Genomic DNA, 12,212 nt, shown 5'->3' with positions numbered 1-12,212 from the left:
AGAATGCTATGGGAGATGGTGTCAAAGGCTTGACTGAAGTCCAGATAGACAGGATCTGTAGTAGGTATAGGTAGACAGGAACTTACAGGATCTGTAAGTTGCCTGAGATATACCCTTTAGGGTGGCTGATTAAAAAAAAAAAAAAAAATTGAGTGCAGTACTTAAGTGGCAATTTATTGCCAGTTCAGCTCCAAGCAACAACGCAGCACGGACGCCTGAGCAGAGCTCTACCTAAGGAAGCAACCCAAATGATAAGTGCGTTAAGAGAAATCATTAGCTGCCTTGTTCGCTCTAGTGGAAGGACTGTTTTTCTCCCAAAGCCGCTGTTCACAGCCCCAAGGCAGGGACCAGCCGCTCAAAATGACCAAGCTCTGAAACTGGTGGCCCAGGGCAAGAAGGATCAGGTATCATGTCCCAGTTTTAGTCTCTCCCACACCCACAGCCCAGGAGTCCACAATCATGGGGAAAGAGGTTACAGAAACAACTCAAGACATCCCAGCCAGGACAGGGGACCCCTTCACCTCAGGGTGCTGCCGCCTTCTCTGGGTGCCCGTGGAGCTGTGATGTACAGCGCACCGCTGGAGGAAGGTCACCAGCCCTGCTCTCTGCCTCTCACAGAAAAGACCGAGGGTTGACAGCAGCAGGGAGACAGTGTGTTTTGTCAACATTTTTGCACTGTCCTCTGAATTGCCCCTTTTTTGGAGAAGCCGGAAAGAAACAGCCTTTAAACATACCTGAGTGGCAGGCAGGAACACGAATTTACTTAGATTTTGTTTGTGCTTTGGGTGCTCACTGTCGAGTTTTATGGCGGTGCGCAGGGAGGAAGACTCAGGCACTCACAGAGCGAGATGGGATCAAGAAATCCCGTGTTCTGGGCTAGCCTTCTCCATCTCCCTTCTATCCTGGTATACGCACCCAAAGGGAAAAAAAAATTCCACCAGCTACCACCCATCGAAACCAGCCTCCCCTTGTCCCCACATACAAAAGAAATTCCAAGTTTCCCCAAAGCTCTCCCAATTCAGAGCAGTCGCAGCTCCCTTCCAAAGCGATCCAACTCTCGACAGCACTTCACATCTTCCTTAAAAACCAAACACCGCACAGAAACACAGCTTATTTTTTCTTTTCCTTCTTAAGTGAGTACCTGAGCATCCTGGACCCTCAGACTAGTGGGGAAAAGGGAAAGGAAACTATCACCAACTGAAACATCCATTTTTCTGCTGGATTGCCCACTAAATACAATTCCCTTTAGAGGAACTGCACGCTTCAAGTCAGCCAGTGAGAAGTACAGCTGTGTGGAAGCGGGCGGGGGCCTAACAATTAGCAGCGAAGGGTTTCAGTCCAGCAAAGCACACACTTCAGGTGGGATCCGTGGTGCCTGGACTCAGAAGTAAAGACAGAAGAAACGTATGCATGAACTCCCAGGACTGAGGGCTGTGCTTGCCCTAGAAAGGAGAAGGAATAGTTTTTCAGCACAGCAGCAGCTTATTGTGTATCAGGCTATGCTCAGCCAGTCTCAGGTTTACAGCCAGCTACTAGCTTGCTGAAGCCCACAAAAAGGAGCAAAAGGAGAGGACTAAAGACCACAACACACACCACGGGGCAAACCTTGGTCTCGCTTTAAGGCAAGTTCCAAAACAGGCTCAACACTAGAGGCACACTGCTCGCTCCTTGCTCCGATGGGTTTGTTTTGTTCTGTTTTTTAACTATGCAGACTCTCTTTGAGCAAAATACTGCATTTTGCTAACTGAGTATCCTTTCTTCTTCACCTCTGTTGAACACATGAAGAAGCCACTTGGCTTACAGGCAGAGTTGGAGGAGTCAGCCCCCCCCCCCCCGGCCCCCCCGAACAGAAGCACGTGGCTTCTCTGCTGTTTGGCATCTCTTACTCTCCAGCCCAGCAAGGTCAATCACACCTTGACCCGGAGAAAGTCTTACAGTCAGGCTTACACCTCACGCAAACCTCAGAAGAACACACATTCATCCCAGACAGAAAATGAGAGATATTTCAAAGTGTTCTCCATTAATTTATCATTTAATATAAATGCTGACAGAAAAGCAGGTAAGACCTCGTAGACACTTCCATCTATTTACAAACCAAGTAGTGAATCACCACCTTTCCACTCATCATTTTGTTGTTGAATCTGCAACTCAAAGGACCCTTAGACACTATGTGGAAGCAAGGTGAGGCTGAGTCAGCTTTAAGAGGGAGAAAAGCAAGGTGAAGAGGGAAGAAGAAATAGCATTTCAACATATGGCTTCTTCTGTATAACCACCATGCACACACAATAGGTCCCCACCTCCTTGTTCTTTAATACAGAAGTGACACTGTTGGCTCTCTAGTTCTAAAAAGTAAAGGAGACAAATAGCGACTTTCAGATCTCTGGATCCTCTTGCCTTTTGCCTCCTTCAAGCCACTCTGTTCCACTTCAGCATAATATCTAGAAGGCTTTTCAGTCAAGTTTAAAAAGTATGTTGCAGGAGTAAAGACACACGGAGTTAGACATAGTGAACTTTCTTCTACTCCTTTTGTCATGTCAAGTTTTCCAAAAGGTAGCAAAGCATCTAACCTTTCAAGGAAAGTGATCTCAATGCCTTGTGTGCATTTTAATGTCTCCCCCATGACCAGGTCTGTATGCACAAGACTTCAAATTTCCCTGAACTTGCAAAGAATTCAGTTTACAGAATTCTTTCCATACATTCTACTTAATCTCTACTCCTATTAAAAATGTTTTGATAGTTACAAACAATAAATATTCACAATATCAACCCAGAGTCAGCCATTTCCATAAAGGCTCAAGATTTTTTTTGATGGGGAAGAGAAGCAGGAAAGGAGGGAAACAGCAGAAGGAGAAGAAAAGCAAGAAAAAAACCAGTTCAAACAGAAAATTCATGACATTTTGTTTAGCATTCATTTATGAGAACAGCAGACAGGGAATTTCACTTATCCAGGATCCTAAATAAATTCAAGAAATAGTTCATAACCTGACTCAACAAATCTCATGGTTTCCTTTATTACCTAGACTATCCTTTTTATTTTATTTTTTGTTAAATATACCTCTGCAGGGCACAATCACATACAATCAATACGATTGGAAAATTACATGAGCTCTATCCCAAGCATATATGCACCAATGTTAAAAAGTTATTTTAAAAAACCAAACAAACCAAGAAATAAAATAAACTCCACCCAAAAAGGTGATAATGACTGCCGAATGTCTCGGGGAGACTTGTACGGAACTAACAAGATCAAAGAAAGCTAGGCTTACAAAAAACAGGAAAAAAGTCACCTACAGAGAAATCCCACAACTGGAAGTAGATTATTTCAAAGAAGGGGTGGGACCTGTCATATAGAAGATCCCACAACTCTTCCTCCCTCCTCCCACACATGCCTTGCCTCTCCTCCTCCTCCCCACAGCAACAGATAAAATGGGGAGAGAACTCAATGCTATGCTATCGGTTACAGAAAACAGGGAAAAATCATCAAGCTACAGCACAGTCGCTAGGCCGATTTCAAGGAAAACTCCTCTGAGCATAGAGGCTGCTTACACAGCAAGCAGAGGCCAAAGGGGTAATGGGAACTCCCTAAAATTAGAAAAAACTGAAAGTAATTTGATGTACTAGATTTGCCCATGTTAGAGCAGCTTCACTGAGGAGCGGCTGCGGATTAAAGGTACCAATTTGTAAACTGTGCAAGCAGCTGCGACACGAACAGGGTTTCTTCTCTCCTGTCTCAGGTTGCTTTATACATTTATAAAATGCTGCTATCAATTTATTTCTAGCTTTTTAAAACGAAAAGATGTCAGTGCACACATCCAGTTGTGGGATCCATCCAATACACAATCCGGTTTGGATGCCAAAGACTTGTGAGTACTGTCTGCCACAGAGTTATCAATAAGTCCTTTTAACATTACAAAGCAGCAAATAATTTCTTAAACATCAAATACTCCACAAGATTTTCTTTTTTGGTTACAGATATATTTTCCCCATATACATTTCATATGTAATTCCATCATCTCTAATGCTTTTTATTTTCAGAGACCCTGCACCACCTGTTGCTTCCATCTTTCCCAAGACAGTATTTTTCAAACTGAAGTTGCTAATTGTGTTTTCCTAAAACTTTCACATCTTAGAATCAGTTGTTTCCTGGAATATGAAAACATCCAACTTGTATATCCAAAGACACCTGCCTTGCTGGATAAAGCTGGGTACCTAAACATTCCCAAATACTGAACACCTGGCAATTTGCCCTGAAATCATACACAAACTCACTGGAATTGCAAAGATTACCTGGGAAAGATCAGTTAATTATTTAGGCATCCAATTTTGATTATTACGGTCACATATTTTAAGTTTCAAATGACTGGGGTGTTCCTGATGCAGGCAAATCCACATTCCCACATGCTCTTTTTATTGAGAAATTTCAGAAAAAGCTGCACCCTCTTTGCTTACTATAGTGTTCAAAGAGATTCCACAGCATATTGCCACTGGGAAATAAAATTGTAACAAAAAAAATCAGCATTTTAAGTTTGTTAGCCTTTCCCCGCTAATCAAGGCTCTACCTGCATCACAAAAAGCGCCCTGAAGACTCTGGCAACACTAAGCAGTTACATTCTTCTTCCTACACAAGAATATAGAGCACACGTTAACTGTATAAGGACACTGCGCTGGGATAACATTCCCCAAAATAGCTTACTAATATGGTATAACTTGAACTAACTTAGTCTAGCCTCTTTCACCCCCCTGACATTTCAACAGAAAAGAATGCAGTTGGTAACAGCTGAGTACGGAAACGAGAATCCCCAATGAAGTTTCTGACATTTCAGATTATATTTGATCAGAGAACAACTCAATTTGCGCTACATAATCTGTATGCTCGTATACCACAAGTAACAACCACCCATCTGTTAGCACCAAGGCTCTACCTAAAGCTGGCTCAGAAGAGCTGCTTCACTTTCCTCATAAATTCAGAGTTTATATTTATTCAAGCAAGACAGATGTTTTTTTCCAGTTCATGTCTAAATTACCATTTAGACAACTCAGTAACTTTTGCTTCCTCTTTTTTCACCCAGGGGAATTGATTTATTGTGATACAAAAAATTAAGTTGCTGACACACTGACTTTTTTTTTGGTTGTTTTTAAATCAGTGCTACCAACATTAAGAGGCAGAAATAGGAACTGTGTGTTTTTGAACAATGACTAAATTGGAATATGAAGGTAACATCATGCCCCAGTCTTGCGCTGTGTTCCTTCTGTCTATTCTAGGACTACAAGAACTTCTTCATACAGAGAAGCACAAACTTGCACGCTGCTTATATGTTGTTTTCCCCCCAACTTAGAACAGAGAAGATGAGCTGGCACTCCTGCTATAAATGGCAATGGAAATGAGGGTTTACGCTATTCTGACTTAAAGTTTCTCTCTGAACCTAAAAATCTTAGCAACAGTCTGCAAGAGTTTAAGTTAGATCAAGGATGGGAAATGCAAGTGGCTTTCTTCTATTATCAATGAAAAGCCTCACTCCTAGTTTGTTCTGTCAAGAGACAATATCGTCATACAAGTTTGCTTCTTCCACATCTAATTTAACGTAATGCTACAGTTTGACAAGTCTTTCCAGTTCTAACGGGCTCAAATGTCAGCCGCATTTGCAACAGAGATTTACCTTTTACTGTAACTGAAAACATTTTAGATCAGTATTCAATTTAGATTCCAACACTTCAAGACAAGGTTTCTTTGCTTATATAACATTCCTATGTTCCTTCTCCCTTGCTAAACGAGCCGTTCTGTCAGCTGAGAGAGTGCATGAGAGACTGAAAACATGTCAGAATACCCCAGATGTATCTCAGTACATTGTAAATTGTATGACTAAATGGAATGATTTTCCACAATTTAATACATGGATAAGGCTTGACAATCATTAATTTTTGTAAATTGTTATTAGGATAATACAGTCAACTCACAAAACCCTACAAAAATTTGACAATCAAAATGGCTACACCAGGAAAAAAAAAAAGTGTAAAGCACAAGTCTTTGGCTCTCCTTTAAAGAAAAACAGCAGTTTACCATGTTTATACAGATCCCCTGTTTGCCTACCAGTAGGGGCAATATCACATTTGTGCATCACTGAGTAATAACACCATTAGAAAAGGCAACTTCACAGAAGTTATTGGCTAAGCGAATTCATTTGAATGCTCTGTTTTGAGGCAGCAAGCTGTCACTGTTACACAATCAGGGAGGGTGTATGGGCAAGCCACAGAAGGAAAGGAAGGAAGGTGTGGACAAAAGGGAGAGAATAAGGATCAGAAGAAAGTAGACAGAGAAGAACTTAAGAAAGGGGTAACAGTGCTGCAAGTTTGAAAGGTGCTTTGATCTAAATAAAAAAATCCTCTCTGAAATGGGACCGGATACAATAGTACACAAGAGGGGCAGATGAAAAAGTGGAACTTTCTCCTATTAAGGAAAGAGAACTAGGTCATAGGAAAGGCAGAAGAGATGACGACAGAAGGAGGAAGAGAAGAGTAACACGACAGAACAAACAAACATAATTTCTACACCGACTGAATCACTGACATACTAAAGCTTTACTAACACTTGAAGCTTCCTGTTCTGGGGAGTTTGTCTGTGCTGGGGCTGAAACCCAGGTATCCACCAGTGTTCGAAGTTGTCTCCTACAGTAGAAAAATCTAGCCTGCCTACCAAATGATGCAGTAGTGCCCTAACACCATTATAACACTGTTTCTTCTTGCCCAAGTAGAAGGAACTAAAGCACTTTCTAGCTGAGACCTATTTCACTGAGGTGGACACCATTCCTGTACAACTGGGACAATGATGGGCTATAGAAAGGAATGTAGCAGGATACAGGGCCACCCAAGAAATTTTCATTCCCTGCTTATTTGCTGTAACCATCAATGGTTCTGTTATGTGTAGAGCTGTCTGCCCTCCCAGTTCTGCTAGTATGCTTTTCCAGACAAAAGGGAAAATTTTAGGTGCAGCTTCCAGAAAGACTCAAAAGCACACATTGCATTTTGCTGTTTAACTTGTTTAATCAACTGAACTTCTCCACAGAAGCAGGGAAAGGGCAAGAGGAGGAGGGGAAAAAAAACCCAAAGCAAAAATCAATACTGTTGCTGGATATTAAACAAACTATTTAACAAGCCAAACTATAATACTGGGCAAACAGGGCATTCACCTGGACACACTGATCACAACAAGGACACTATGCACAAAGTACAGCACGGAGAGCTGGATAAAAAAATAAAACCAACAGTAAGTTTTCCCGTCTAATCCACGGGTTTTGGAAGCATTCACCATATGCAGGCCAGCAAACAGAATAGCTCTTACTGCAGAATTTGTCTCAGGAGCAAAGGTAGAAAAAAAAAAATTAATTCCTAACCTGGCAAGGAAACTAGCTGGCACAAGTAATAAAAGGTTAAAAGTTTTTGACATTTTGTTTTTAGTGTTGAAAATGAATATGTAGATTCAAACATAGCATAACCGTCTTTGAAAATTCATTTTACACCAAGAATTACTGCAGTCAAACAAGGTACATTCTGGGCTCATCCTCCTAGACTGGAATATTGCACTAATCATCTCAACTAAAATGAGCTCCCCGCGTTAAAGCCACAGCAGGAAGAAGTAAACTAATTAAAAACACCAATGAGAAGGCTGACCTGACCGTGGTGCTCTGCACTTAAGGATGGGAGAACAGGGCACGCTGCCTGTTGTCAGTCGAATTGTGAGCAGGCTGCCAGGGAAACACGTTAATCCTCCTCATGCCCAGAGCAGAGAACAGAGCAACAGACCTGATGGGCTCAAAACTGCCTCAGCCTAGCTCTGCTCGGCTCAAAGGGGAGCGGCTGTGACGCTAGGCCTCAAGTAGCGGATACGGAGGGATGGGGGCAAGGTGTAGATGAAGCTCTTCTAGTGCAAAGATGATTCTTTGCCAAAAGGTAAGAGGGGTTAGAAAAAAAGCAAGCTCCAAAACTACTCTTGGCAATTAAGAGGCCAAAGTTCAACTAAGAGCGAAATAAACCCGTGCGAAGACATATGGAAAGTGTGGGCGTGTGCGCTGAAAAATGCCTTTATTTTCATTCAGTGCTTCTACCTCCCAGACATTTGATCACAACAGCTGCGCTCATGCGAAAAAATTCTTAAAACATACCCAATATATATACAGATATAACTATGTATATATGTATATATATATTTATATATAAATTTTTATTTAAATAAAAAAGAAAGCTCGAATCCCAAGCCAATATGTGTATCAAATCCTTGACCAGCCAGGTCTGTAGGGCATAATCAAATTCAATGTGAAATAGTATATAAACGCGGTGCCTTGACTGGGCAAATTAAATAATTGCTACTCAAAAGAGTCTTCTGTTTGGACTCTCCTACTGGTAGGCAATAGTGGGACTGTATCCCCTCCCACCCCCCATTTTGTTTTATTTAACAGTATGATGAATGCAAAGCTTAGCCCAAGGTTGCTATGACCTCAGCAGGAGTTAAGGTTAAGGAAAAAACTAAAACCCAAGAAAATTATTAACTCTTGCTTTACCCAACCAAAGCAATGCAGTAATTTATTACATAACCAGTGCTTTCCAATTTAGTAGTCTAACCCAGAAAGAAAAAAAATGAGAACAGGCCAAGAAGGTGCAGAGGGAGCAGCACTTCAAAATCTTTCTCCACAGAGTTCTTTGTTTACAGGGTCTCACCCCCGTGCGTGTCAAGTGTCAAAAAATGTGCAGCAAGAACAAAAATTTCTTTCATTTCTTGAACTCTTAAAGAAAACATCTAGAAAGGCTTACCGTTTCTCCAGCTTATGCTTACAAAGCATCTATTTGAAGAAGTAGCACGCTAGATCTAACAACCAAAATTTGCTTTTCAGCACTTCTGAACTACTTCAGACAGGATCCATGCTGTACCTCAAGTGGTCATTTTGATGCAACTTTCTTTTTAAGAAAGGGGAACCTAGGAAAGATTCACCACAGCAGTGGCAGACAAGCCACAGATTGATTCTCAGGTGTCAAAATACTAATACACACAGACCGGAAACAATGCCAACTTCAAAAAAGAAATAAAAATTCCCCTCTGCTTTTTAAATATTGCCATCATTGATGCACACAAATCAAAGATGTTGGTCTCCTTCAGTAAAAGGCCCTCACAACAGCATTACAGTTAAATAACTGATGTGTCACTGAACAAAAGAAATAAAAAAAAATAATCAGGTTATAGAAGATATTTTTTAACAATACTACTAAAATAGCAATGAAAAAAAACACAAAGGCAAGAGTTGCTGAGAAGGAGGCATACATGAAAGACCTGTTTCAAAAGGCAGAGGTCAGTTAGTGCCTCTGCATCAACTCAATCGTATGGACTTTGGGTAAGCTTATTTTAAAGCTATAGTGAGAAGGGGGAAAAAAAAAAACCCCAGCAAACACTGGATGAAGTAACATGGGTTACCAGCTCATCTGCAGTTAACATCCTTCCAGCAACTGCATAACCTTATGTTCTCTCTACTCCCTATTTCTAGACATTCTGCCTTGGTCACGGCTGCACAACCTTCACTGGTTAGTTAAGCTTCTCTACCACAAGCCCCAGTTAACCGGCTTCAGAAACACCCATGCCGTAGTAGACTAGTCTGCATTCTGCTGACCTCTTTAGTCCCAACAGAAAATAAAAGGCCAGCAACCTTCAAATAAAATAACGTTATGTTGGACACTGATTTAGATATCCTCTTTAGTTACACACGCTGTGCTGGGACATACACGAAGGACTGCACTTGTTGCATTGCAAAGATTCTGCCACTTGTAATTTAAACTGAAATCATTTAAGCAAGCAGTCTCGCACAAGCCGGGGTTCAGTTCCTACCCACAATGGGCGGAATTCTTTTAAGAATGCAGTTTGCTGCACATCTTTTGACACTACAAGTCACAGCTACTCTCTAACCCTCATTCCTTGTTTACCCTTAAACCATACAAGGAAGTGGCCAGGTTGTTTTAGTCTTTGAGAAATTAACGTGATAAGGAATTATGCACTGGGTATGTAATAATACCAAAATAAAAGAAAAAACCTACTTCATTAAGATCATACAATTAATCAAACAGAGTATATATATAATATCTTTTTTTTAAGCCCTGGGATCCAAGGCGTCCAAAGTTATTAAAATAAAGTTCATTCACAGAACAAAAACAAATTTAATTTGAATCGCTTGCAGATACTGCTAATTTTCATTTTTTTAATTAAAAAATGCGTTAATGTGAACTATGTGCAGGATTTGTTTCTAGTAGTTGTGTTTGTGCACATTGCCTCTGGACCTGCTGCTCTGCTACTGCTGTTGCTCCTGGGTTTCTCCAATCACCCCTGGAAAAAAACGTGATGGAAGCTACCAACACCCCAGCAAAAGAAACTCTGGGGTAGGCTGGCCTCACTTCATGGAGCAGACGTGGGCGTAACTCCCGCTCTCTGGGAGTCGTGGTTGTCTCCTCCTCCCTCTGGGTCCTCTGACAGGCTGAGAGATGCCGTCTTGTTTGACAGGAGGCCAATGTTCTCTTGTGTCAAGGCTGATCCATTCGGAACATCACTGCTGAAAGAAAGTTGAAGAGAAAGGGGGAGGGGGTGAAGAGAAGTAGTTACTCAGATTTTTCATTTATTTTACAGGCTTCAATATGTGTTGCTGCGGCATCTCAATACACAGCTGTGAACATGGATAAACATGTAGAGACTTGCCTTGTATAATAAATAGGTTGTCTGGTGTGCTGCAGGTACTTCCCAGGAAGAACTAAAATAAGGCTAACAAAACCAACAAGACTACATATTTTTAGGCTTCTAGAGTAGTTATATTCTGCAAAGTATTTCAGTATATACCACAAGATATACAGTATCAATCTGTACAATGCACACATTCCAGAATATTTAACTTATCTGGATCATTCACCTCTCTTTTTTTCATTTTAAAAATTAAACAGTTGTTTCAATTTCATCACTTCCAGAATTTCATATGGAAAAATTAGTTTCCACTCTGGAGGCCTCAATCTAACGGTGCAGCACAGAACTCAAGGATTGGGACTTCATAAGCTATTGAGAAGTTTTCTGAATACATACAGTTTCTGCAAGAATATCCAGATTCCAAACTGCTCACATGAAGTTATGAAAGCTTGACTTAGCGAAAGCTTTGCAGTATTTGAGCTTTTCTGTTCAAAGTATTAGTCTGAATACACAGATTCTTGCAGCCATCTGAAAATGGTTGCTGTGTAGAGATTTCCAGCACTCCTAGCCAACATTTTATTTCAACTGACTATCAAATCTGAGTTCAAATCAATCCCAGGATCTACACAGATAAAAATTACTGCCTACAAGTAAAAGTGAACTTTGTTTCGAAATTACATACCTTTCCTAGACATCCACATCACAAACCTTAGCAGGATGGCATAACTTTCCTCTCACATTTGGAACATTTCTTTTCTTTGAAACTAAAACGGTAGATAAAGATTTCTTTTATAGTGTTTTTTTATCTCCTGCTCCTCCCTACTAATCATCCAGTATTTACTAGATGAACTTCTGTTCTTACAAACATTGCAATTATTCTGTTGACTTAAATTGATGTACAGTCTCATTCCGCTCACCTACTGATCAGCTGAAATGGCCCTTAATTCATGCTCACACTATAAAAACTTGAGTTGTATAATCTTTTCCTAGTAGATTCTTACCCATCAGAGAATGTGAGGCAAGGGGTATTATTCATGTACCAAAGTGACCCTGATTAAGTCATTCTCCTGTTGCACAAGAGGAAGGTTGAAAGACCCATGCTACCTGAATGTCAGTGCGAGGTCCTCAGCTGGAACCTTGCTTTGCGGTTCTAATTGTCCATTTTCTGTCTGTTTAGTGGTGCCCAGTTTGTTTTTTATATCCAGTGAAGACTGGTTCTCCTTCAAAAAAAGGACAGAAGAAAAACTCTTTAACATTGTGTCACAAGAATTTGAAACTTCATCCTTTGGGACTGGTGATGAAGGCCTGTAAATTGGAGCCATACAGTGTAACCCACAAAAGCTGTGAGACAAGAAAACAGACTCAGTAAGATATGCTCATCCTCTCAGCACAGAGTATTTCCTGAAAGGAAGCGATGATTCTTGTAACAAGCAGCAAAGACCATAGACCGTAACAGCACACAGACTTCTGAATGCTAGCCTGTACCTGTAGATGACGTTTTCGACGTTAA

The 12,212-nt window shown here is 40.8% G+C and overlaps 1 protein-coding gene across 2 annotated transcripts in view; it reads right to left on the bottom strand.

The window, feature by feature from the left end:
* Positions 1 to 10,061: 10,061 nt before the first annotated feature.
* The window catches only part of RC3H1 (ring finger and CCCH-type domains 1), a 34,587-nt gene continuing 32,436 nt past the window's right edge, over positions 10,062 to 12,212 (bottom strand). The window contains exons 18-19 of one of the 2 annotated variants that reach the window (XM_010290164.1): positions 11,807 to 11,922; positions 10,062 to 10,577 (exon numbers count right to left, since the gene is read on the bottom strand). In XM_010290164.1, coding sequence (XP_010288466.1) covers positions 10,427 to 10,577; positions 11,807 to 11,922 — 267 coding nt within the window. In that variant the 3' untranslated portion in view covers positions 10,062 to 10,426. Of the gene's footprint in view, positions 10,581 to 11,806; positions 11,923 to 12,212 lie in introns of both variants that reach the window. The other variant, XM_010290170.1, reaches the window with a different exon arrangement.

Source organism: Phaethon lepturus, unplaced genomic scaffold, assembly GCF_000687285.1.
Source record: "Phaethon lepturus isolate BGI_N335 unplaced genomic scaffold, ASM68728v1 scaffold43840, whole genome shotgun sequence".
NCBI classification, from domain to species: Eukaryota; Metazoa; Chordata; class Aves; order Phaethontiformes; family Phaethontidae; genus Phaethon; species Phaethon lepturus.
The sequence above is the reverse complement of the archived record's forward strand: the minus strand, read 5'-3'. Positions and strand labels throughout refer to the sequence as shown.